General features: G+C 46.6%; 1 protein-coding gene across 1 annotated transcript in view; it reads left to right on the forward strand.

The window, feature by feature from the left end:
• The window catches only part of MAML3 (mastermind like transcriptional coactivator 3), a 390,057-nt gene that overhangs the window by 212,034 nt on the left and 150,249 nt on the right, over positions 1 to 27,774 (forward strand). Inside the window, exon 2 of the mRNA XM_036240484.1 lies at positions 17,150 to 18,667. Coding sequence (XP_036096377.1) covers positions 17,150 to 18,667 — 1,518 coding nt within the window. The remainder of the gene's footprint in view (positions 1 to 17,149; positions 18,668 to 27,774) is intronic.

A 27,774-nucleotide genomic window follows, 5' to 3' on the forward strand; every position in this document is an offset into this window, starting at 1 on the left:
TTATGTGTACCTGTTCATTAAATATTCATGCAGTTAGAGAAGTCGCCACTGCAGTAGGCTGAGTAATTTCCTTAATGTCTTTCCTCCTGGTGACCAACTGTTTTATAGACTTAATCTGCCTAATCCTTTCCATGAGGTATAGTAGGGGTCACCATGAGTATGCCCATTTTCAAATGAAGAATTGAGGTGCAGAAAAGTTTGAAAGAATGACCAGAGTCACAAAGCTGGCTATACAGCTGACGGGAAACTCCAGGTCCCGTGCATGACCACCATGCTGAGCCCCCAATTCCTGTGCAAAGACCCCAACTCCCATGCAGAGCCCCAGTGCTACAGAATGCTCAGCTTCTGGGTTTCAAACATAAAAAGAAATTGCTAAATGTGATTCAACTTGTACTTCGCATAATGCGTTTCTGTGACAATTCATAGTAATGAGATAATTACCATGGGTACAGTATTAGAGTGTACATATTCTGATAAGTTGCAGCTGTAAGAAATCAGTAATGGACATTAATCATTCCATTTCATTCCTGACGAATCTCAGACAAGAAGTTAAGCTACAGAGTTCCAGCAAACCTAAGGCGAATTTTATAGTCATCATTTCTGCCGTTTAGATGAAGAGTTTATGAATACAATAGACTCTCCCTAATTTAAACTAATGTGAGCAAACAGCTGCCTGAATTGAGAAAAATTTGAATTGAAGTCTAGTAGTAAATATATACTACAAGTGATATATTTAAAAGTAACAACTGCAATTCAAAGTAGGCTATCAAACTGTTAGTAAATAAACATCCTTGGGGAACTACTTTAATTAATATATGAGAAGAATTCATAATACTTGTATCAATTGTTTATTTAAATTTGAGTCTCTTGAGTCCTTGAGTTCTTGAGATCTATTTCTGTCTTAAGTAGGTTGAGCATTCTCCTTATAATCTTTATTATACCTATTCTTTTACATGGTAAGCTCTTTTTTTTTTTGTACATAAGGATAAATATCAGGTTGGCCCTTAGCCAAGTTACAGCTAAAGGCAAAATTAGCAGGAATTGAATTAATCGGGTTTATGACACAATACATAGAAACAGCAGTAGATGCAAACTCTTTCATTCTTTCAAGTTTAGAATTAGTTAAATATTTTAGAAAAGAACCACAAGGGTAAGAGGAAACCTAACGTGTCATTTGGTTTATCTTCCAACTATATCCCACCTAACCTAGAGAGATCCTAAACATCTAGGCTGTTCGATCTGTAAGGGAATTAAAAAATCAAGAATGGAGGTAGAGAGTAGACTGTCACAGAACCTGCAGCTTGGTCGCGGGAGAAGTGGGTCCAGGATGCAGGGCCCCTGGCTCTCGGCCTAGGATTAGGCCACACCCATTGGCCTCTTCCAGGTCAGATGTGCTAATGAACGCCCAGGAAACGCGGACAGCTCCTACTTGTAACCTGCTCCAGTGTCTAATTACCCAAACTAGCACATTCAGGCTCGTTATGTACTTTAAAGCCATCTAATGAGAACCATTCATGGCTGAGATGGAGAAGAGCCATGCCTGCCGTTCCATAGGTAGTCGAGTGGACCAGTTGTAGTCGCCGGAATGGAAACAGCACCGTTCTCTTTGTGTGACGAGTGTTATGCATAACGGGAGTATTTTCCCATAGACACTTAGCACATTGAAAACATGTAACAGGTTCCGAATTTCTTTGAAAGAAGGGGTCCCGTGCATCTTTCACACTCTCTGAACCCAGCTTGGCACCTGACACCAGGTAGACCACCATAACGTTCAAAATTCCCTTAAAGGAACCATGTAATTTACACACTTGGGTTTCTGGTTTTTTTAATATACTCGTGATGATGATGAAAGCCAAGAAGTCCTTGCAGAAGAGTGGAATGAATTCTTGCTCTCTGACTTAAAATGAGGATCTTATAGTTGCTCAGTAACGACCTGCGTGTCCAGCTGTCCATCTGGGTTAGCAGTGCCTTCCAGGGTGGCTTTGAAAGTGAGTCATTGGTTTGAATCCAGAGTCCAAACAGAGACTGTGAGGGCTGCAACATGCCTTGGAATCGGGTGGTCCAGCCCGCCCCTTTACAATGGAGGAAATGGGGTCCAGCGAGGTTAAGTAACTGCTGCCTGATCACATAATTAAGTTTGTTTAGTTTCTGGGCTTCAGTGAGATGTGGAAAACGCCACATGCATGTTTTTGCTTTTCAAGTTCCTGACATCTTCTGTTGTGTACACTCAGAGTATTTTTAAATACTGATAAGCATGAGAGGCAACCGTTTCTAGTCAAATCCGGCAGGGTGGGCCGTGTTCGTGAAACCTCTCGCATTGCCTTGCTTGATGTCTCTAGGTTCACCCCTCTTTGATTTGTGGTGTTTGGCTGGACAGAAGGTAACAAGATATTTATTGCAGTAAAAATCCTTCTTCCTTTTACATAACTTCAGAAAATCCCTGAAGTCATCATTTGTTTTTACAAAAAAAATTATTTCGAAACTGAGACCAAGGTGAAAAAACGTCTGTCCCAGGAGAGTTGTAGAGAGCCACAACCATGCAAAAATAGGTAGTTACAGAAAATACTATGCCAACGTAACTACAACATTATCATGGAAACTGCATAAATAATGTCCGGATGGCTGGGCAAGGACGATGAAAGCACCGGAGAACGTCTCTCTGACTGCACTGTGGCCGTATGTGTGCGGCACACCACTGTGAACAAGCGTTGACAAGCGCCATCCCTGTTACCGGCAGCGTGATTTATGGTGTGGGGCGCGGGGCCCGACCAGCCTTCCCTGTGCTTCCTCTGAACTGCATTGCGACCCTGGACTCTCTGTGCGCCTCTCTGAGGCCACGTGGATTATCCATGTAAAGTGACACGTGGGGAACAAACAGTCATGATTCAGAGCCTCCTAAATCATGACAGGCTGTTTCTGCCTACTCTGAGTCTGCTTAGAATCTTCTCCCACTACACTGCTTTGCTGATAGTTAAGGGGCGAATGTGAAGTGTATTTTCAATTTGGGATTAAAATTGGGAGACAAACACTTTTTTATAAAATATATTGCTGCCCTGGTTGGTTAGAGTGTTGTCCCAAGCACCAAAGGGTCAGTGGTTCGATTCCCAGTCAGTGCACATACCCAGGTTGTGGGTTTGATCCCCAGTTGGAGTGTATATGGAAGGCAACTGATCAATGTTTCTCTCTCACATCAATGCTTCTCTCTCTCTCTATCTCTCTCTCCCTCTCTAGAATCAATGAAAAACATATCCTCGGGTGAGAATTTTATATAAATATAAAAGCTCTGGACCTAATAGCCATTGTTCAGCTACTTGCTTTAAGAACAAGTCTGTGTCATATTGATTTATAAGTCAAGATGGCTTTAGCCATTTGCTTAGTCAGCCGTGCAGGAACCTTAGATCATGTTAAGGGCTGAATTGTGTCCTCCCCAAAAATGTATGTGCTGAAGCCCTAACCCTCAGTACCTTAGAATGTGACTGTGTTTGGAGGTAGGGCATTTTAAGAGGCGGTTAAGTTAAAAAAAAAAAAAAGGATGTTAGGGTGGGCCTTAATCCAATCTGCCTGCTGTCCTTATAAGAAGAGAAAATTTTGCCTGGCCAGTGTGGCTCAGTGGTTGAGCATCGACCCGTGAACTGATTCAATTCCCCATCAGGACATATGCCCAGGTTGTGGGCCCAATCCCCAGTGGGGGGCATGCAGGAGGCGGCCGATCAGTGTTCTCTCTCGCGTGCCCTCTCCCTTTCTCTCTCTCTCTAAAATCAATAAAGAAAAAAAAATTGTTTTAAAGAAGAGAAAATTTGGATACACGTGAAGACACGAGCGATGCACGCACAGGGGAGAGGATGCAGAGAGGAGGCACCATCTGCAAGCCAAGGAGAAACCAGACCTGCAGGCTCCTTGGTCTTGGACTTCCAGCCTCCAGAGCTGGGAGAAAAGAAAACCCTGTTGTTTCAGCCACCCAGCCTGCGGTGTTTTGTTACGGCAGCCCGAGCTGACTAATAATGATCACCTCAAACAGTTGACCTTTTGCCACCAATTTCTATCACTATCAAATCCGAAGTCAGCATTGCAAGCAACCATTGTTCCTGCCGTATCTCCCAGAGCCTCTGGATAAGGCCCAGACGTCTTCCCTTGGCAGACAAGCCCTTGGGGATCTATGTAGCTCTCATTTCTCCTGCCTCATTTCTCAGCGCTTCCCCCGTGCGTTGTGGCTCAAGCCAAGAGGTTGCAGTTAGAAGCCACACTTTTTCCCCTCTGGTGTCTTCACCTCCCCGTGAATACTTCAAGCCTCGGCTTAGTATCAGCCCCTCCAGGAGGCCTGCGCTCATCTGGACGGTGGCATTCCTCTCTCTTGCGCTCCCCCAGCTCAGGCACCCACCCTCGGCAGAGCTCACCGGCTGCTTCCCCTCCACTCTGAGCCTCTGGAGATCACAGACTGAATCTGATTCACTGGTGCGTCCTCAGTGCTGGGTATAGAACCTGGCACACAGTTGGTGTGTTAGCAGAATCAAAGCATAAACAAATTTGTGCGAGATAGTCCTTCAAGATAGTCATGGAGCACCTCGCCTGTGTAAGACACCGAGAGAGGACCGAGATACGTTTCAACCGGATCAGTAGCTGTGTTAGTCTGCCGGGGCCGCCATGACAAAGCAGTGCACAACCGAATTGTGTCTCCTCCCAGGTCTGGAAACTAGAAAGCCCAGATCAAGGTATCGGCAGGGTTGGTTTCTTCTGAGACCATTGTCCTCGGCTTGTAGATGGCTGTCTTCTCCCTAGGGCTTCACATGGTCTTCCTCTGTGTGTGTCTGTGCCCTTCTTATAAGGACACCAGTCAGATTGGATTAGGGTCCATCCCCTGATGACCTCATTTTACTTTAATCACTTCTTTGAAGACTCTATCTCCAAATACAGTCACATTCTGAGGTCCTGGGGTTAGAACTTCAACATAAGAGTTTGGGGAGGACACGGTTAAGCCCAGAATATTAGTTCTGAGCACTGGCATCATTGTTAGTACCTTGATATAGCCCGGGGGTGAACGTAGATGACTACATTGCTGACTTTTTTGGAAGGTTATTTGCCATAAAGGTTCGGGAGGTAGTAAATGTACATCATCAATAAAGGGGCATTTCGGGGTTGGTGGTTGTTTTCAGGGGTTGGAGGGTGCTGTTGTATTAGGAATTCCACACCACTAGGAATAAAGTCCTAGAGGGCTAAAACAGTGAAAACACTTAAAAATATACGGTGATTGCCAACACTGATACCCTCACTGGAAATTCCCATTCTGAAATGGTCAGTATTTGGTTAACCTTAAGGAAGTCAGTGGTCAGGTGTCCCGTTCCCACCCAAGGAAACATCGTCGCTGCTGTGACTTTCAGGGCTGGGAGAAGTCTGTGGGACACGGCCAAGTCCTGTCTTCTGAGTTCCGATTGGACAGAGGGGCTATAGCCCTCCTCTCCAAAAACAGGCTGGGGGAGGGTCCATCGGGCTCAGCCTGGGTCACTCCCGGTACAGAATAGAAATCGCTGCCCACAGAATTCAGTGAGGTTGTAGGGAAGAGGCTGCGTAAGTGACTCTGACTGTTGCTATAACAACAGTGCCTTGGTCTAATTTCTTCTGAAAAATGAATTGCAGCTGGTGGGGTGAAGCGGTGCTGCTTCTCCCCACAGATTAGCAGCCCGGCGACGGGGCTGTCGCCGGGCCACGTGGACATGTTCGGAGCCCGTGAAATCACACCCGTGTTCGTCCGAACATGGGGATGTGCCTGTCGGCGTGTGGTCATCTTCACCCGCCAGTGATGTGATCCATCCCGGAGAGGAAAATCCTCCCGCTCTGCCTCGTCCCCTGCCTGTGAACAGAGTTCCTCAAAGACGTAAATCATCGCAGCCCCCTTGCTGGTAAAGGAAGGCAGGTCCCCCAGCGTCCAGCTTCGGAGTGAAAACACGCGGCTGAGAAAGGGAGGTCTGGGAGGCAGGTGCCTTCCAGAAATGCATTAGTCTGCGTCCTGTTTGCTCATGCACTGCGATGGTGTAGGTGGAGCGTGGGGAGAGAAAGGGGAATTCTTTTCCAGGAGGTAGCTCTCAGCTTTGCTCCCTGCAAACCACAGCTCACGAGGAAGGCCACAGGGCACCGTCTGACCTGCGCGGGAAGCAGGCTGCGAGGGGACCAGGCCATCTTATTTCAGTGCTGTTGTTTGCCAACGGGAGAGAAGCCGTGCTGGGGTTTATTCAAGAGCAGTGTCCTGTCTGGGCTCTGTGGGCTGTGCGCCTCCCAGCCGGTGCTGGGCTTCGGCACCACGGAGGCGCTCCTGGGGGGAGTGGGGGGGGCTGCACACAGACACGAGACTTTCTTGTTGAAAATCAGGGACGTTTTGAGTAAACAGTGAAATTAAAATATTCTTGATTCCTACCCAAGGGAGAGCAAAGTGCTCAGCCTCCCTGAACTGTCTCTCTCTACCCCCTCCCTCCTCCCAGAAAAGAAACAAATCGAACCTGGAGCTTAGTTCTGACATGCCTGCACTTTGGTGTGTGTTGGTGGTGGAAGTCTCCAGCTGTGAATGGTGCAGATAAGATGTGATCTTCCCATCTGCCCTCTTCCTCCCTATGGTTTTTCCTTCTTCCTCCCAACCCCCTTCACCATTTCTCTACAGCTCTCAATAAAATCCCATTAGGAATTTGGGGTTGTAATACAAGGTCACATTACAGGCGTGTCTGAATGGATAATGTATGCATGACTTCCAGTGAGAGATATCAGGAAATTCCTAAGGAAATTGTTTCTTGTTCTCAAAAATAAATGGGATGGGCCAGGCCGGGGTGGCTCAGTTGGCTGAGCGTAGTCCCATGCACCAAGAGGTCCCTGGTTTGATCCCCAGTCAGGGCACTTGCCCGGGCTGTGGGCTCGATCCCCAGTAGGGGGCGTGCAAGAGGCAGCAGTTGGGTGTTTCTCCCTCATTAATGTTTCTACTCTTTCCCCTCTCCCTCCCTCTCTCTCTCAAGTCAATAAAAGCATATTATTTAAAAATAAAAACAAATGGAGTGGAATGTGTATGCATGTTTACAGATATGAAAAGACAGAGCAGTTCAGGGTTCAGATGTTGGCATCTGATGGCAACTGCAGACCTGCTTGGAGCGTTTCCCACAGAAAGCTACCTGGTGCAGGAGGCTGCCACCGGGGTGTACACAGCTGCTCCTCCTGAAGTGTTCGGGGCTGCAGCTATCATCACTTCCCAGACACGTGCTAAATTTGCACGGTAACAGCCTCCCTCACAGAGGAGCACACTTTTCTGTGACTCAGGCAGATCTGACTCAAAGACACGAACACATCGTCCCCAGACTGTCACGACACAGGTGTCGAAAACACTTTTTCAGAATTTCTAAGCAAGGTTTGTTCACGTTTGAGCAGGACAGGAGTCAGCAGGCGCAGAACAGCAGAGCAGGTGAGAACACAGATTTGAGAGGCAGGCAGTCATTTGCCCTGGGACAAATTATTATCCTCTCTGAGTCCAACAACCCCTCTGGGTCATTGTGAGAAATAATCAAGGTTATATATGTAAAGCATTTAGCTTGATGCCTGGTACATGGTAAGTTCTCAGCCAATTAGAATATTAAATGACACTAATACCCTGAAATATTTAGTAAGCAGTGAATCAGATTCTCTGATAAAAAAAAAAAAAAAGAAACTTAGAAGTTTAGCGCTTTCCACTGAAAACTATGTAAGATTTAAAATTATACGACCTTGGCAGTTGCAGAAATAACAGTCTCTGTTTTAATGAGGAGTTAATAATTTTGTTGAAGCACCAATTTGAGCTACGGGTATGGAGCTTGTGAAAAACTTGGACTACTTCAGATATAAAGAGTCCGCAGGATTCACGTGGCTGCTGGTGAAAATATAGTTTATTCATTCAGATCAGAGAAAGCCACGAGCCTGTGTGAACATACATGTCTTTGGAAATATGGGGATAGAAGGAGACCTTGGGACCCACCAGTCTCTACTGCCACTGCTGGTGTTTTAGGATCCATTCTCAGTAGGGTGTTGTGCATTTGCATGGTGCTGGTTGTACATTTAAAAATAACTAAAGGATCAAAGCATACCTAAAAATTCAGCCACGCCCAGGAAGATTTAAAACGCTCTTAAAGGGGACCTTGCAGCTGGAGTTGGGTGAGCACCCCTGTTCGCAACACTGAAAAGAGCTACAACTTTTCTTGTATATACCTGTTGGGAATAGTTTTAAATCTGACTCTTAGCAGAAAGGGAAAGGGTCATGGTCATTTCTAAAAATAACCTCAGAGTCCCCCAGCAGGTTCTGAATGGTCCTGTTCCCCTGGGCTGGGGGCTTGATGAGGCCCCGGCAATCCCTCGAGCTTCTGCAGCTGAGGTTTCAGACACCCACTAGGAGGTGAAGCCCCTTTCCAGATGATCCTTTTCTTCCGGAGTGGAGATTTCTCGTTGCTCATGGCTGACAGACATCTCTCCAGTGACCAAAGAAACTGTGTTCTGGGTTTTAAACTCTTGGCTCTCGGGGAAATAGCATTTGTGCATGTGCGTGTGCGTGCATATGTGTGTGTGTGCGTGTGTGTGTTCACATGAATTTTATTATGTAATAAAGTTCTTTGCTCCCCGACATGTGTTAGCAGTGTACAAGGCTGATGAGGGGCTGTGAGAGATTTCTCCTTTCTGTGTGTCGCTTTACCTGGCACCCAGGCACACGACATGCGCTCAATCCAGTGAATGAAAATGAAGGCAAGCGTGTAACATGGGAAAAGAAAACGGTGTAGGATATTACTGTGCCCAGAGACCCCTAAAATACAGAAAAGTCTTGTTGAAGTCCAGCGGGCCTCTGCAGAATCCCCGATCCTCTGAGGCTGGAAATATCTCAGTCTGGAGCTTGCTGCTTAGTCCTGTTTATGAGCTGTCCCAGAATGTCACCGATTAACTCAGGAACATTTATTATTGACATCGGGTCTGTGTGTGTATGTGTGTTTAAAAAAATCAAACCAACAACTTCAGATTATCAGAACTCCAGTAGAATTTTTCGTGTAGATCAGAATTTCTAAAAACGGGGGATCCTGGATCAAATCTGATAAGTTTCTTCAGATCCTTGTGTGTTTGAACTGTTTCCCTATGTGGGTCCCACCTTGGGCTCCTGAATCAGAAACTGTGGAAGTGGGACCGAGAAATCTGCATTTCACTTTAAATCTGCAGGTCATTTTAAATCTGCAGGTCACTTTAAAGTTGGATCATCGGTGGTCCAGAAAATTGGACCACTTAATAAACATCAAAAAATCCTTTCTAAGAACGCTTCAATCTAGAAGACAGTTCTGAAAATGTTTTGCACACTATATTCTGCTAATTAAAATAGCTAACACATGCGTATTCTGGGTCACTCATCAGATACCTTAAGTAAGCAAGTTGAATATTGCCGTGTGTTCTTACCTGCTGGAGGAATGAGAACAGAGTGGCCATATGAAAACTGACTCAGTGAATCATCTTCTGGTTCGACCAGAAAAGATCAAAAGGACAAAATTGTTCTCTTTGCACCTCGAAATTAGTTATCACATCTGCAAACTGTGATTCCAGTTCTTCAAGTCTTAGGAAACAGTTGTGTCTCTAACAGTTGGTGAAGGGAGTTCACTCACATTTTTGGTTGGAGGAGGTGCTTTGGTGGTTGAAAATTTGAAGCCTTGCCCGGCCGGTGTGGCTCAGTGGTTGAGCATCGACCCATGCACCAAGAGGTCGCCAGTTCTGTTCCCAGTCAGGGCACATGCCCAGGTTGTGGGCCAAGTCCCCAGTGGGGGGCATGCAGGAGGCGGTCAGTTGATGTTCTCTCTCATCAATGTTTCCATCTCTCTCTCCCTCTCCCTTCCTCTATCAATAAAGAAAATAAATTTTTTTAACTTGAAGCCTTTGTATGGAAATTTCAAATTCAACTATGAAAATAGCCAGCATTTTGAGTTCACATAAGTGTCAGAACGTGGGACCTCAGTGATGTCACGTGAGGTCTCTGGGTTTCAGCTCCCATGATTCTCTTCAGACGCTCTCTACTTGTTCTCAACACAGATTCCCTGAATCCGTATGGTCCTCAAAAATATTAAGGAGGGGACAGTTTGCAAGCCATTTCCAGCATTTAAAGCAACCAAAATAAACTGTACATTTACTCAGTTGTCATTAAAACACTATACAAGTCAACATTTTCTAGTGCTTGCTTTGGGGGTCATTTACTTCAACTCAGAGTAGTTGAGAGACCTGTTTGGCATTCACCCATTTTTACAGTCCCAGGAAGGAGAAGGACAGCAGCTGTAGAACAACGTGTATTAGGGTGACTTCGAGCACATGGAGGCTCTCCAAGATCAGGAGTTGTGGGGAGGGGTTGTCATGAGAGACTGGACCGAAGGTAATGTCTAAGCTGACTCATGAAAGACAGAGTCGGTCAGATGAAGAAGTTGGATAAGAGTGTAACATGCAAAGGCTCAGAGAGAGAGAGAGAATAAGCACTGTATGTACTGAGAGCTACAAATACTTAAGTATAGCTGAAGGTTTAGAGTCAACTGGCATTGGAGGGCCAGTTGGGGGAAGAAGGTTAGAGGTGATCCCTGAGACTAGAGAGGTGAGCAGGGGTCAAGTTGAGGGCCTGTGCTCCAGACTGGACAATGCTGAAGACATTGGACAGCTCCGAAGAGCTGCAAATGGGGACTGGGCTGCGTCAGCTCACGTGTACTCGGAAAATCGCAGCCACGCAGAGAATGGGCTGGAGGGCAGGCAAGACGGGGAAGAAAGCCTGCCCAGGAGCAGCTGCAGCAACCATGAGACAGCTGTGGAAGATCCGAACTAAAGCAGTGGCACCGGGGGTGGACGATGAGAATTAACATTTATTAATGATGAGACCAGATAGTTCTTGAGGTTTAATTGGGTGTGGGTGGTGGAGAGAGGGTGGAATCCAGGATGGCTCCTGAAAACAGTCTGAGGGCCATCACCACGAGTAGCATTGGAGTCAGTGTGCCTCGCAGTCCTGGGTGGGGTGCAGTGTGGGCTGCGGAGTCGGACCAGGGTTACAATAAAACCCATCTCTCAGAAGCATTACGAGTAGAAGACAAGGAATCGGACGGCTTACCCCGATGTCTTCCATCCTAAAGTCATCACTAGTAGCAGTACATCTTTATTCCCAAGCTCCATGACCACGCCCAGTTCCATGCAAAGTCAGGGACAAGGCAATAAGAAGTGTAGGGGGCTTTCAGGGGGAGGGAATTGGATTTTTTTGTTGTTTTGTTTTGTTTTGTTTTATCCTCACCCAAGGACATTTTTCCTTTTTTGTTCAGGTAGAGTGGGAGGGAGAGACAGGAACAGAGAGAGGGAGAGAGAGAGACACCGATGTGAAAGGGACACATCAAGTGGCTGCCACCCACATGACCAACCAGGGCCGGGGACAAACTGCAATCGAGGTACGTGCCCTTAGCGGGAACCGAACCCGTGCCTCTCGGGACCACAGGTCGACGCTCTAACCGCTGAGCCAAACTGGCCAGGGCTGTTGTTTTTTTTTTAACTGACTAGCACTGCTAAAAGTCTAAAGGAAGAAGTAATCTCTTCTTCATGGACATACTGGCCCAGAAGACCCCTGAGAATCTGAGGGATTGGGCCCCTCTATGTCAGCAGAGGCCTGGTGATCATAGCCCTGTTCCTCCTTGTTGTGGGTGATATCCACCCCCCACCTCCCCTAGAACATGCCCTTTCTCTGTAGAACCATCAGACCAGAATCTGACCAGCCCAAAGGTTTGCTGGGAAAACCACATGTGGTCCTGTGTGGAGGGGCTCTGTTCCCCAAGGCACAGCTCTTCTTCTTGCTACTGGTCTGGGTATCATGTCACCCCCCACACACACCATTCTTTCCTCTCAACCTTTCAGTCTCTCTCTCACACGCACACGCACACGCACACGCACACCACAGTTTCACACCGTGGACCATGACCCGTGCTGGAGCCAGGATGGAGGAGGAATTGCTTCCTTCAGAGTGACTGACACACGATAGTGGCCCAGGGTCACGGACGAACAGCGTACCAGCTCCTGGCACCGCAGCCTCCCTAACGGGAGAAAACACTTCCTATCATAGGAACCGGGAGCGAGGAAGCTAATGCTCAGTGACGAGTTTCTGTGGTTTGTACGTAGAGACGTGCAGCTTTGGAAGGCAGGAGAGCCAGGACGTCCTCAGACAAGGCTGTTTGGGATGAGACTGGGACCTGAGTCTTGGAACAGCGGGGGACTCACAGGGACATTTCCTCATGTAGTCAGCCATTCTCATGCTCACTGAGCAGAGCGCTGAGAGTTGCTCAGCCTTCTCAAGCATGCAGGTCCTATCTCTTCCTGCCCACTCTCCTCCTTGCCTCCCGAGAGGGACATTAGGAGACAGGGAGACTCTCGGACCACCCTTCCATATAGCAGGGGATGATGAGACAGTGGGGATGCTAAGATCGCTATTTCGGACACAACTAAACAAAACATAAAAACCATAGCATAGCTTCATTGTCTTTAGTGGTGTCTTTCTTACATTTCTTAATGCTGATGCATGAAATATATGTCAAGATTTGGGTTAAAGGGGCCAGCAGGAGAGAACTTCAGGCCCTCAAGGAAAAGAAACTCTTAGCATCCACTCAGGTTGCAGGCTGGAGATCTGTCTGACGGGAGCCTCGACGTTTAGTGCTGTTTTACGATCCTGGACAGGAATGCATTAGCCCTTGGACTTGGGCTGGAATTGCAAATTTGATTTTTGTTGTTCACGTTTTAAAAGTTTCACCCGATGCTTGGAAAACATTAAGGTTTTTCGGGCTAGTGAACAGAAATATTATCATTCTACCTTTTTGTGTTTTGGAGATCCAAAAAGTAATCTTTCTTGGTTGCAGTTGTAACTATTAGTATCACTGAATTTTTAAGATAGTAATGGCTAAGGCTTAACGGGTGCTTACCCGATGCCAGGCACAAAGCTAAGTGTTTTGCATATTATTTCATTGAAGTTCATATGTAACTCTATGAGCTGGATATCACTAACCCATTTGCAGCTAAGGAACCAAGGCCTAAGAGAGGTTATATGTTTTCCAGGATTCATTCTTTCAGCATGTGTTTGTTGAGTGTCTACTGTGAGCTACAGGGGACTCAGTGAACAAGGGGACTCATGTCACTCGCTATCTAATGCTGGGTATCACAGGTAGCATTTATTAAGTGCCAGGCCACATTTACATGTTTTAACTCTTAAGTGGGGGTCTTGGGTTTGAACCCAGGCATTCCGACTCCAGGACCAGGGCTCCTGTTTCGTGTCTCTGCCTGTGCTGCCTCACCCAGCTAGCCCACTCTGCTGTGAGAGATGACGCTTGGGATGTCCAGCCAGACCTGTCTGTCTCCATGGTCTTGGCCAGAACTGTTCTAGGGAGGAACAAGCAGAGCATTTGTCTTTATTTTCTCCACCCTGCCTCAGCCATTTTGTGGCCCTACAACAGAATCATGGACCTGGACTTTGTACAATAAATTCGGGTTCATTTTTAAGGCAAGTACTTACTTGGGTTAAGGTTGGTTAACGTCGCTTCAGGAGGTACTGAGGGCCCCTGCCTTGCTTCCTTTAAGCCCCCGGGGCTGTGATAGCTGAACGGCCGCTGTGTGTTGGAGCTACATTCAAGGATCTGCCATACTTATGATCAGAACCAGTTTCCTAGTTTGTTCAATAAGTAACGTAATTGTATAACAGTGTCTACCTCCCATGATGGATTGAACCAGGATCTTCTTTGAAGTTAAATTCCAGTGTGTCTCGATTCAGGCCTTGTGTTTAGCAATTCAGGGGCTTCTACCAGTGACAGCAGACAGTGTTTGGTGTTGTGATTAAAAACATAAGATTTAGCCCTGGCCGGTTTGGCTTAGTGGTTAGAGCGTCAGCCTGCGGTCCAGAGAGACCCGGGTTCGGTTCCTGCTAAGGGCACGTATCTCAGTTGCAGTCACTGTTTCTCTCTCTCCCACTCTATCTGAACAAAAAAATGGAAAAATGTCCTCTGGTGAGGATAAAAAAAATAAAAAATAAAAACATAAGATTTAGGAACAAGAGCTGGACCGGAGTTTCACCCAAGGACATTTTCTGTTTACTTTTACATGGAACTCTCTACTTAGGAGAGAAGATCAATAAAGTGGCACTTTTTTGAATCCCACATCATCTCTGATGGCTTTTATTTTACATGGGGCTCCTCTCGAGCCTGGTCAGTTTCACATGTGAGTGCCAAGTGCAGGGTCCGAGAGAATCCTGCTCCTCTCTTCCCCGGAGGACTGCTCCTCCCGACCTCCCCATGCATTGTGCCTTCTGCCTCAGCTCTGTGAAGTTACTAAAACCCCTGCTAACCCAGTCTAGTCTTCCTTTTGTCATTCAGTGGGCATTTTTCCAGGACTTACTTCCTGCCAAATTCTTTAACCAGAAGTCCTGCACACTGGCCTTTTCTGGCAGAAAGGAATAGAGCAGACAGATGAATTAGGTTTATGATTTAGAAATTCATAGAGTTAGCAAGACTGTTCTGAACTTGATTTCTTAAATGAATCTAGTTAAATGGACACAACACCTTCCAAGGTCAGGGTGAGAGATCCTATTACTGGGAATGTAGAATCTCAAAGTCAGGCCTTCCTTATGGTCCATAGGCCTGCCTACCGCTCTGATTTAAGCCCACTCTTTTAGCCTCTATGAATTACACAATAGCATCGGTCATTCAGTTGGCCATTATTTATTAACCATACGCAGCAATTGCCCCAAAGTATGGTAGAAGCTGTTATGGGAAAGTAGAGATTGCTTGGAAAAACTTATTTTAGCCCTGGCCGGTTTGGCTCAGCGGTTAAAGCGTCAGCCTGCAGTCCTGAGAGACCTGGGTTCGGTTCCCACTAAGGGCATGTACCTCGGTTGCAGTTTGTCCCCAGCCCTGGTTGGGTCGTGCAGGTGGCAACCACTTGTGACCCTTTCACGTCGATGTTTCTCTCTCTCTTCCTCCCACGCCTAGGAGAAGCAGTGAGGTTGGAGATGAGTGGGCATATTACAGTGATAGTTTGGAGCAAAAAACGAAAAAATTGTCCTCGGGTGAGGATAAAAAAAAAAAAGGAAAAACTTATTTCAGCATATCCAACCTAGCATAGGTGAGTCAAAGAAGGGTGTGTGGGGGGGTGGACATAAGAGATTTCCTAGAGTAAGTGAAGTCTAAGATACAACCTGAAAGATGAGTGGCTGTTAACCTGGGGAAGGGAGAATGGAGGGAAAGCAGTATGTTCCAAGAAAAGAAAACAACGTGTCCAAAGTCCTGGAAGCACAAAAAAATCTTGGCACCTTAAGAAACTGAAGTTTCAGGAGAATTGATAGAAAATGTCTGAGCCCGGGCCGGTTTGGCTCAGCGGTTAGAGCGTCGGCCTGCGGTCCCGAGAGACCCCGGTTCGGTTCCCGGTAAGGGCACGTACCTCAGTTGCAGTGTGTCCCCGGCCCTGGTTGGGTTGTGCAGGTGGCAACTACTCGATGTGTCCCTTTCACGTCGATGTTTCTCTCTCTCTCCCTCCCACTCTATCTGAACAAAATATCAAAAAATGTCCTCGGGTGAGGATACAAAAAAAAAAAAAAAAAGACTAACAAATATATCTTTGCCCTGGCCGGTTTGGCTCAGCGGTTAGAGCGTCCACCTGCGGTCCGGAGAGACCCGGGTTCGGTTCCCGCTAAGGGCATGTACCTCGGTTGCAGTTTGTCCCCGGCCCTGGTTGGTCGTGCGGGTGGCAGCCACTCAATGTGTCCCTTCATATCGATGTTTCCCTCTCTCTCTGTCTTCCTCTCTCTCCCTCCCACTCTATCTGTACAAAAAATGGAAACATGTCCTCGGGTGAGGATAAAAAAAAAAAAAAAAAAGAAAATGTCTGGCAGGGGATGGAGAGGTGATGCTAAGCCGAGAAGCAAGAAGATGAGCCTGGAATGAAGACCAAGAGCCAGCTGAAATAGGCTCAGTTTGTATTTTAATCTAAAGACAATGGAAATCATTACAGGGTTGTAAGCAGAAAGGGTGATTTTTTTTTTTTTTAAAGAGATGGCGGTATAGCGAATACATTGATAGAAAGCAAAGCAATGAATAAAAGAATAGATGGAAGAGCAAGTGGATGGATGACTGGAGACAAGACAAGGAGATCAGTTAGGAGGCATTACAACAATCTGGCAAGAGATGATGGTATCCTGGCCTAGGAGTAGCAGTGAGGTTGGAGATGAGTGGGCATCTTACAGTGATAGTTTGGATGCAGAAGCCATAGGACTTGGTGACTGGTGATGTGAGGATGTTTCAAGAAGAAGGCTCAGGTTTCTGATTTGGGTAACCAGGTAGTATTGAGATAGGAACATTGGTGAGGATCATGTTTGAGTAGGAAAAGATAATCAGCTCAGTGTTGAGCCGTGTTGAGTTTTAGATGCCTGCAAAACATCCGGTAAGAGAGCCTTGGAGTTAGGGGAGCTCAGCGGAGAAGGTAGGGCTGGGTATGTTGTTAAGAGGTCATCAGCCTAGAGAAGATAGTTGAAGCTGTTGTAATGGTTGAAATCATCTAGACTAGGGTATAGAGTGGGCAGGGAAAAAAGCTTAAGACCAAATAATGAGGAATTCCGTTGTTTAAGAGAAAGAAAGAAGACTACATAGAAAGCTGAGAAAGAGCAGGTGGAGAGAAAGAAGGAAATCCAGAAAAGCATGAGATCATAGACGCCAATGGACAAGAATCACACGGTACAAGGAGGTCAAGTAAAATAACTCAAAGGAAGTTTTGGGCTATGTTAACCATTAATCATCATTGCTACGCTATTTAGTGAATGTGTTAAATTTTCTTAAATGATTTTTATTGTTCTTTAAAATATGGTTGGTTTAATTCCTTAATGTCCTCAATTAAGATGTGGCAAGAATTTAAGATAAGTATTAACATCTTCCTCAAGTGTGGTGCATTTTGGTCCAAGTCTCACATTTAGCATTCATTTGAAAATAGTAATAGATGATTCTTTCCCACTCTCCAGCCTTTAGTTTGTTTTCTGTCTCTTAACTCTGCTTCTTAAAAGTTAGTTGACAGCCGTGCATTTCACCATGCTGAAAGAGTAAGCTGTGAGCTGGAGCTTTAGTCATCCTCTTTCCTATTTCTTTTCCAGCTCCAAGAGACTGTGAAAAGGAAGTTGGAAGGAGCCCGATCACCACTGAATGGAGACCAGCAGAATGGTGCTTGCGATGGGAGTTTTTCTCCAACCAGCAAGCGGATACGAAAGGACATTCCCACAGGGATGGAAGCCATCAACAGTTTGCCCAACAACATGCCACTGCCTTCCGCGTCTCCTCTTCACCAACTTGACCTGAAGCCTTCTTTGCCCTTGCAAAACAGCGGGTCTCACACTCCTGGGCTTCTAGAAGACCTAAGTAAGAATGGTCGACTCCCAGAGATTAAACTTCAACCCGTTAATGGTTGCAGTGACCTGGAAGATAGCTTCACCATCTTGCAGAGCAAGGACCTCAAACAAGAACCTCTAGATGACCCTTCTTGCATAGACACATCAGAAACATCGCTTTCAAATCAGAACAAGCTCTTCTCGGACATTAACCTGAATGATCAGGAGTGGCAAGAGTTGATAGACGAGCTGGCCAACACGGTCCCTGAGGACGACATACAGGACCTGTTCAACGAGGACTTTGAGGAGAAGAAGGAACCCGAATTCTCGCAGCCAGCGACCGAGACCCCTCTCTCTCAGGAGAGCGTGAGTGTGAAGAGTGACCCCTCTCACTCTCCTTTTACGCATGTCTCCATGGGCTCTCCCCAGACCAGGCCTTCTTCTTCCGGTCCTCCCTTTTCTACCGTCTCCTCGGCCACCAGTTTACCCTCTGTTGCCAGCACTCCTGCAGCTCCGAACCCCGCCAGCTCGCCAGCAAACTGTGCGGTCCAGTCCCCGCCAACGCCGAACCCGGCCCACACTCCGGGCCAAGCCCCACCCCGGCCTGGAAGCGGCTATCTCCTCAACCCGGCGGCGGTGGCCGGCTCGGGGCCGGGGCCTGTGGCCGTGGCCAGCTCCGACATGTCTCCAGCCGAGCAGCTGAAGCAGATGGCGGCGCAGCAGCAGCAGAGGGCCAAGCTCCTGCAGCAGAAGCAGCAGCAGCAGCAGCAGCAGCACTCAAACCAGGCTTCCAGCTGGTCTCCGTTAGGCCCGCCGTCCAGTCCCTACGGCGCAGCTTTCACTGCAGAGAAACCAAATAGCCCCATGATGTACCCCCAAGCCTTTAACAACCAAAACCCGATAGTGCCTCCCATGGCAAACAACCTGCAGAAGACGACAATGAATAACTACCTCCCGCAGAATCACATGAACATGATCAATCAGCAGCCAAATAACTTGGGTACAAACTCCTTAAACAAACAGCACAACCTGCTCACTTATGGCAACACTAAGCCTCTGACCCATTTCAATGCGGACTTGAGTCAGAGAATAACGCCGCCCATGGCCAATCCCAACAAAACGCCCCTGATGCCATACATCCAGCAGCAGCCCCCGCAGCCGCCGCAGCCGCAGCTCCAGGCTCCCAGGGCACACCTGAGCGAGGACCAGAAGCGCATGCTTCTCATGAAGCAGAAAGGGGTGATGAACCAGCCGCTGGCCTACGCCTCACTGCCAGCCCACGGCCAGGTAAGCACGAAGGTGAGGCCCACCCGAGCTGTGCGGGTGCTGCCTCTCAGACTGTCCACCTGTGACGCTTTGGCACCGCAGGGTTTAATTTCCTGTGGAGATGCTTCCCACACGTCCTCATGGAGGTGCTAGGTTTGGGTTTGGGTTCGTTTTCGTCCTTTTTTCTCAGAGGTGGAAAAGGTTGGCCTGATTAACTTGCCTAGGTCTGAACGCCTGGGAATCAAACTTCTTTCATTCCTAGTGACAGATAAGAAATGAAAAATGACATAGTGTCCTCACTCTGAGGGAGGCAGTGCTGTACAGGTCCAGGGCCAGACCTGGTCTCCGTATCTCCTGGGTCGTTCGAGGGGCGATGGGGAGGGGGGTGAGGCCAGCACCTTTAGGGATCTCTACAGCCGTTTGATGAGGCCCTGAACAGCCTTCACCCAGCTTCCAGAACTATGAATTCTGGACATGTGGGTTCTCGATGTTCCAATGTGGGAGAGTTCTGTATTTTCAGAGCGAAATGGAGGGTAGATTTGGTAGGACCCTCCACGTTTAAACATTTGTGGCTGAACTAAGTAGAAGCTGTTTGACTTGGGAATACAGTGGCACCTCTCCAGTTCGTTCAGCGCTAATTCAGGGAGATCTGATGGCAGCTGCACCTTCTGCTGTATCCCGTGAAGTCTCCTCTTCCCCACTTCATGACTTCCTGATTTGGACGGTAGGGCTCTCAGTGACCACGGTAGAAGTGAGTGGCAGCCAGTTGGGGAGTGAATACTCACTGCATCCTGACCACTGTGGCAGCAGCCACAGCTCCTTCAGTGTAACGCTTTCTCGGCCTTGAAGCAGAGCAGAGTGGGGAAGTAAGTACATGGTTCTGCTGACCTTCTCCACGCATGGGGGAACTCACGAGCCATTGCTGTACTGCCTGTTGCTGTTTATGCCCTAGTCCTCTGAGGATGCCAACGCTTGCACTGCAGTTGGAGGTTTTGCAGAACCGTCTTTGCTTCAAGGGCCCGCGTGTGCAAACAGGTTCTAACTAGTGCTTGGTTATGCGTCCGCAGTTGGATGCATCAGGGGTAATGCGGGCAGGTCTTGCATCACTAGGCAACTGTTTGCATCTTCTGTCCCCTGGTGTGCGCCCCCCTCCTCTTCACCCCCCCGCCCCCGAACCTGATGGAGGCTACAGAACTGGAGGTGGTTCTGGCCTGCAGAGACAGGCCTGAGCTCTGTGGCTTGATTCTTGTCCTTCACAGCCTTCCAAGCCCAAACCTTCACAGTGGTTTCTTGTCTGCACATGCCGGCTGGTTCTCAAGAAATTCTGTCTGGAGAAATAAAAATATAGCTTGGTTTACATCCGCTGCAATCGTCGCTGGTAGAAAAACATTGAAATGTGAACTTTTATGTTTTATCTTGGTTTCATTAAAAATATGTGTATACCATTGGAAAAGTGCAACATTTGATACCCTTGGGTATTAAGTTCTGAAGCAGGCAAAAATACAGGCAACATACAGGGACGTTTGTTACAGCCCAGACGCGTCCGGGGTTTATGAGATCGCAAGCTGTCAGATGGTCTCTTGTTCATCTTAATACAAATTGTGCTTCTATATTTGCTGCTTTTACGCCAGCTACAGTAAAATGTTTCCTTCGAGCCAGACCAAAGATGATTAACTCCGACTCACAGGCTCTGCAGACATGTGGGTGCAGCGTGAGCCCCCCTCACTCTCCATCCTCACTAAACGTCTTTTGAAATTTGCTAACTTGGGATGAAGTTCTTGTCTTTGCTGGCACATGAATTTTAAAGGCACTTATTTGAGGTCCTTGTGTTTGCCTGACTGTGAGTAACTGAAGCCTTGAGCTACGAGCTCATGTTTTGAGAGAGCTCCGTCAGGTGAAGAAATGGAAGTGATGGTTTTCTGGACTAAATCTGTGGGCTCATCCTCTGTTCCTTCCATCTCACGAGGTACTTTGGGGGGGGGGGGGACAGAAACTCCCTTTTTGAGGCCTCATTAGAATAATCACTTCTTAACCTCATAAAGAACCACCAAACAAAAGCATGCTTTTTAATGAAATAAATACAAGCTGCAAAATACATATATGAGCATATGAATATCCTTCTGCAGACATCCCATGGTAGCATGCTTTTATCTGATTGTGAAGCAGCATTTGCATAGCTCTCGGAATCGTTAACTTGCACTGTATGTGAGTACATTCCACAAATACGGGCACGAATTACAGGCAAGACGTAAAATGTAATTATACATAGGTGTTGTTCGAATGTGTTTTCCGCTGTTGCTAGTGAAAATTCACTTCATTCTTTGTTGACCACAAGGACCATAATCAACACTTAGTTTTAATGAATGACTTGAACACCAAAACCAGTAACATTAGAACATTGATAATTATCTTATATAGATGTTTACTTATTTGGGACATTTGCAAAAAAAAATGCTATTTCTCACAGAAATGAGTAGAAATTCACTCGGTTCCTGGATATTTCAGAAAAGAGGGAAGCAAAACTAGAAAGTACCCAAAAAAGAACTTTTCCCCAAAATTTGAGTATATTTTATCAAGAAATGTCACTTCTCAGTATTCATCTTGTATTCCTTATAATTAGAGAATTGAACAAAGATTTATGTACAAAGATTATGCTCATGGTGTTACTTAACGATAGTGGAAAATTGCAGCCAAAATAACTATTTTGGAAAAATCACGTACATGAAAATCATGATATTGAGTGATCATCACATAGAAGTGCTCATAGAATGATTGAAGTAAGTAGATCACACAGCGGCTTGTATGTTACAATCGAGATTGTGTTTTTAATACGTATAGAAAAATACTGAATAACTGAAATGTCAGGGATGGCATTTTTAATTGGTGAAATCATGAGTGATCACTGTTTTTCCTCTATAGTTTACCAAGTGTTTTGTCATACGTATCTGTTAATTCTACCATCGGGAAAGATACTTTTTAAGGAAGGGAAACCCCCTGTTTTAAAAAAGTTTGTACTATGCTAATTTTTTAAAAGAAAATTCTTATATTTCTAATTTGCCAGTTGGCTTGAGGTGGTACCGTCATCTCCCATTCATTTACATATAGTCTTAGTTATGAATTCCTGTTTTAGGAGACAGCTCCAAACCCTTCTCTCCTCGCTCACTCCCCTTTTCTCTCTCATTCCTGCTGTCTGCTCTGAATTCTTACAAAAGCTCAGCTGAGACAGTGACAACGAAAGTTATCAGTGCATCTTGCTCCATTGTGAACGTCCGAAATTTCTCTGGGTTATGTTCTTGTATTATTTCTTTAATCATTTCTCCTTTCCCTTTTTCTATTTTTTACTTTCTGTAACTTCTGTTCATCCTGTATTGGACTTTCTGGGTTGCTCTCTAACTTTTTTAATATGTGATAAAATAACCAGAACTTATTTCCTTTGGCCGTGTCTATTACCTTTGTCTAATTTTGTTGTTTCTCAAGGACAGGATCTCTCTCTCTCTCTCTCTCTCTCTCTCTCTCTCTCTTTCTCTCTCTTTCTCTCTCTCTCTCTGTTTTTTGCATAGTACCTGACGCTGCATCTTAAACATAAGGTTGTTTGATAAATCGTTGAACGTAAGGCTTATCAAAGTTCGGAACAAACAGAAATGCGTTTGCAGGGGGTCTCAGCTCCAGCGGAGAGAGCATCGGCACAGAGACACAGCGCGGCCTTTGAGATCAAACAGAAGACCTGGAAAGGCGAGTCTGAAAGCAGCCCTTTGAGAGGCGGCGGTTCTCTCGAACCAGTGGCACAGCAGCGAGGTTGCGGGAAAGGCGGACTCCGTCTGTCTGACAAACGGAAACACAGTGGAGCAGCTCTGAAAGGAGGGGTCAGGAGGCTCGGGGTCCCCGGCGCCCAGAAATAACTCTTACACGGAAGAGTGGAAAGGGAATGATGTGAATTTCTGGCAGTTGCCGTCATCGCACCAGAGAAACAGGATGACTGTGCTCCTTGATTAACACTTCACACGCCGGTCGCTGTGTATCTCAGGACGAGTCCACACGTTCTCAGGTTTTAGAGACTGCTTGTCCCTGTCCATTTTATTTTACCAAAACTGGTCGGGTACCATGCGAGGTGTATTATCGTGAGAGTTTTACCCATAAAGATCTCCATGGAAAGAACAGCTCCGATATTAACAGCCATCGTGCGAATCTCTTCGAAGATACATTTGCCTTAACTCGAACAACTAGCATCCCTTTGTTTAGTTTCCTTAAAATATATGTTTTATTTTACCCAAATAATACATGACATAGCTCAGAAGGTCAAATGGCGCCGTAGGCTTTATAATGAGGAAGAACAGCCTCATCGGCCTCTTTCTTTATTGCTGCCTCCCAAGATGACCACTCGCTTCATTGAGGCGTTTTCTCGTATTTATTTCCATAGCTGCTATTTCTCAATATTTCTACTATCTGAGTCCATAGAAGATGAGGATTCAGCTCCCCTAACACTACCTCCTCACAAACACAACCCCCTCCACACACACAATCTCTTTTTCCTCTTCCCCACATTCTCAGGATAGCTAGATAGGCTACAAACGACGCTTTTTAAGGTATCCAAATGTAGGGGACTTCTGCCTAGTGCCTCACAGTTTGGCTGGGTAGTATACTATGACTACATCTCCCTTCTTGTATGACGTTTTGTTTTCCCTGGAATTAAATTACTGCCTCTTTTTTTAAAAATGGTGTTGTTTCTGCGCCTCCCTTCAATCTATCCTCAAACTTTTCTGACTCTAAAACTCAGTGGGATCAAACACATCGGGTCACCAACTTTTCTTATATTTTCTTTTATTTTTTTTTCTTTCTCTCCTTCCCTCCCCCCACCCATATCTCTCTCTCTCTCCCCCCCCCCCATCCCCATGTCTCTCCTGGGCTTATACCCTCTTGTTCCAATCTTCTAGCCTACAGTTTTCTTGTTCCGCTGCTTAAGTGGAGTCCTTCACTGTCATTCTTGGAATGTTTCAGGGCCCTGCTGTGTTGCATTATGTCTTCTCGATTCCTCCTCCTGTCTCTCAACTTAGTCCCTCAAATTGGTGGAGTGCATCCCCTCGGAGCTTCCTGAGAAAGGGTGCATGGGGATGTTGGCAACTGTGTTTGAGAATGTCTTCATCCTCACATTCGATTGACAGTTATCCAGATACAGAATTATAGTTAAGAAAACATATTTGATCAGAATTTTAAATGCATTTCTTCCTTGTCCTGTGGCTTTCGTAATATCCAGTGACATTTGGATCCCACACTCCATGGATCTTCTCTCTATCCCTGAAATTTCATGATGATATATACCTTCACTTACTAGGTCTGGTCCTATGAACTTTGACCAAACAGTCTGGAAACACGTATCCTTAAGATTTGGGATATGATCCTGTGTAAGTTTTATTGTGCCCCACCCCCATTATCCGTTTCTCCCAAGCACTTTTTCCATGTGCTCATTTTATTTTCCTTCTTTCATGTTAGAAGCTTTTCTCAGATGTCTGTTCATTTTATTTTAAGAGCAAGGCACAGTGAAGGTAAGTAGTTGCTCTGGATCCTTGCACAGGGCCTGTCAGATGTGGGGCTTTGCTCTGGGAGGGTTGGGCCCGGATCCCAGCCGTCTCCCCGGGTCAGTGTCTGTAGATTTCATTCCCCAGAGAACAGTCAGAAAAGACTCCTTGATCTCTTCCCTGAGAGGCAGATCTGGAGGCTGGCTCCCTGGAGCCGAGCAGAGGGGCAGGGTTAGCAGGTGATGGTGTTGGTGAGGATGTCTCACTACGTACAATGGAGACGTCCATTTAATCTCCGCGGTTTTGTATGGTTGCTCGCCTCACCCTCGGCCGGGACCCAGGATTCCAGGGTCTTCTGGCTTAATCTCCTCAGAGTCATACACCATCCTTCTTCTTCTTTATGTCTGGTCCACCCTCTTAATTAAACAGGACTTTAGCCGGTTCCCCCTTGCGTGCACCCCCACCTCACCCTGGCATCCCGAGGTGCTTCTGGTTTCGGAGACTTGGCAGCATCCTCAGCTTGGACTGTCTTACTTTCCTCTGGACTCCCCCAGCGCGGGATCACGTTCCGCTTTCTCTGCCGTTTACCACACCGCCATCCGATTTTCCTCTCCCAGAATGTGGCTGACACCCCTCGACTGCTATTTCCACCTCCCATCCTTTGTTCTTGAATATCTGAATCATTGTTATTGCACTGTCGTCATTGTACTGGGCCTTGCTGAAAGCCAAGGTAAAGGTGGGTGTGCAGTCCCCCAGGGGCTCCTTCAGCGACTTTCAGCGCCCATCTGATTATTGATTATTATCCGATATTGAAATGTATATTATACAGCAAATGTCACATGATTGCTCCTAATATGTTGAGCTTTACTAGAGCTGGCTTCATAAAACCTAAGTGGTATCTTAACATAAAATTTACATGTGTCTAACACACGTGCTCCAAAGGATGACGCGTCTGTCCCCGTGATCAACATGCTATGTTAGAACAAGGTCTTATAGGTAAAACCACTGAGTAGTTTTTAGAATCTTGAAAATATTGACTTACTTCAAGGACTGTAAAAACAATTTAGGTTCCATGACCCTGACTAAGCCAATAGTATCTGGCAACTCAGATGCAAAGTAAAATATTGACAGAACACTCATCACGGCCTGAACCCAGGGCCACCCGGCTGGGGGAACGCACTGGGCAGAACCGCTACAGAAATGCAGATCGCAAGTGAAACATTCCTGTTGGTGGTATGAGAGTCATTTCCGTACACATCCTGGCCTAGTTGAAAATCCTGTCTTAGAATTACGAGGCGAGGAGAAAACAGCAGAACAGGAAAAGTTCTAGGAAAGGAATTTATTTTATAATAGTATTAGGGAAGAACAGTTTTAATTAGCCCCCTGTGAGAATACTCTTTAAAGGTTTTGTGCAACAAGGGAGAGCTTACAACTCATCAAACTGTTTCTGAAACTTGCGGGCCTGGGAATCACCTGGGGAAATTGTTTAAGACGCAGGGAATCTGATCCCACTGCTAGAGACTTGGAATCAGCCGGTCTGGGGCGAGGCCCGGGAGTATGCATTTTACCAAGCAGCCCACCACCCCTGCCATGTGCTAACGGAGAAATAGAAACTGGAATAACGCAGCCTGCGTCTGTTTCATTGCTCAACATTTGCAGATGCTCAAGTATGGCAGCTGTTGTCTGTGCAGCTATACGTTCTGTGAGGTCTAAGACGTGTGTCGTTTCAAGTTAGATGGCAAATTGGGGTTACTCTGCGTGTAATGGATTTCTTTTTTTAATTAAGCTACAGTAAATTTTTTCAATTTATTGTTTTTTCTTTTTTAGTTACAGTTGACATTCATTATTATTTCATATTAGTTTCAGATGTACAGCAGAGGGGTTCGAAAATCATGTACTTTGCAGAGTGGTCCCCTCGATGCTGCAGGTGCCCACCTGGCCCCATACACAGTTGTCACGATATTATTGACTGTCCTCCCTGTACTGTGACCTACATCTTGTGGCTGTTCTGTAACTACCAATCTGTACTGCTTAATACCTTCGCCTTTTCCACACAGCCCCCCCCCCCCCGCCCCTGACACTGTCGGGGTGTTCTCTGTGTCTATGAGTCTGTATTTTGTTTGTTTGTTTTGTTTTGTTTTGTTCATCAGATTCCACATATAAGTAAAATCCTGTGGTATGTGTCTTTCTCTGTCTGACTTACTTCACTTAGCATAATACCCTCTGGGTTCACCCATGCTGTCACAAAAGGTAAGATCTTATCTTTCTTATGGCTGAGTAGAAGTCCACTGTGTTTATGTACCACAGGTTTCTGTATCCAGTCATCTATTGATGGGCACTCGGGTTGCTTCTGTATCTTGGCTATTACAAATAACACTGCAGCGAACAGAGGGGGGTCCTAGCCATGCTTGTAAGTCACAGGATCACTCCTGTTGATTTTCTTAATGGGACAAAGCAGTCCGTCCTCCCCCGCCACCCCCTACTCCTGCCCCGGGGAAGAGGGCGTTTCCCTTCGTCTCCAGGAGAGGGTTGGTCACTCATTGCTCTGTATCAGGACGTCTGGAGGGCTCGGCCTTGCGGGCGCCCAGCGTCTCTGCTCTGGAACAGAAAGCACACACATTAAAGGAAGCACAAGGCGTTCTTGGGACCTCTTTGGGACAGCCCCTCGGGGCAAGACTGCTCGCAGGCACGTCAGTAGGGCCACAACGTGGTGTTCTGTGTTCTGACCCTGTTCCATCAAGGATGGCAGCCAGACACTTTTCCCAGACGCCCCTGGGCGTTGAGGAGGCATTGCCTTGGCCACATTCCCGATTTTACTTTACTTCCTGAGTCGTGGATTTCCTTCTCTCCAATGGCATCCCCGCATCCTGGGCCCCACCCAGGGCCCCCAGTGGATATCCAGTACATCCACATGTAAGAGGGTAGGTCTGGCTTTACTTTTCTTGACAGGAGCCCTCTAGCCCAAGGGTCTGTCACAAGTGCAGGAAATTGTGCAACTGGACCAAGCATATCCTCCCCATGTATATTCACTCTTAAAATTCTCAATATTAGGGACTAAAATCGGCACCAAAATAACACTCTCTACAGTGTCGAGCGATGTGCAGTCTCATCGGAGTGGGGTGGAGGCTTGCACAGTAGGTCCACACAAAGTCTGCATGGAGGACACGGGCAGAGAGAGGCGAGGTCAGCACGGCCGGGAGTACACGGGAGCAGCCTCCCACGCGGAGATAAGCTTTGAAGCATCGTTGGGAGTCAGGTGGGTGAGGGTGGGTGGCATCCTCATGCAGGCAAAGGGTTGTTCCCGAAGTGGCCATGCAGAGCACAGCCAGCCTGGAGGGCAGGGTCCAAGGTGAGGCTGGTGAGGTGAAATCTGATAGAACCGTTAGGGGATGTTCTACTGTTTGATGTGAGACAGTAAGAGTCTCCGTGTGCAGGGGGCATTTAAAATTTACGGGGAAATGAATACAATGGCATTTAGAGGAAGAAATAACCGAACTCGATGATCGAATATATGATAGGACGAAAGGAAAAGGAACCATGCGTTTATGATCATAAGGTTAAATATTAGGGTGGTATCCTAGTGTTTGAAAGGTGATGGTCATGTCATACGTAAAT

This window comes from Molossus molossus, unplaced genomic scaffold (genome assembly GCF_014108415.1).
Source record: "Molossus molossus isolate mMolMol1 unplaced genomic scaffold, mMolMol1.p scaffold_m16_p_4, whole genome shotgun sequence".
Classification (NCBI taxonomy): domain Eukaryota; kingdom Metazoa; phylum Chordata; class Mammalia; order Chiroptera; family Molossidae; genus Molossus; species Molossus molossus.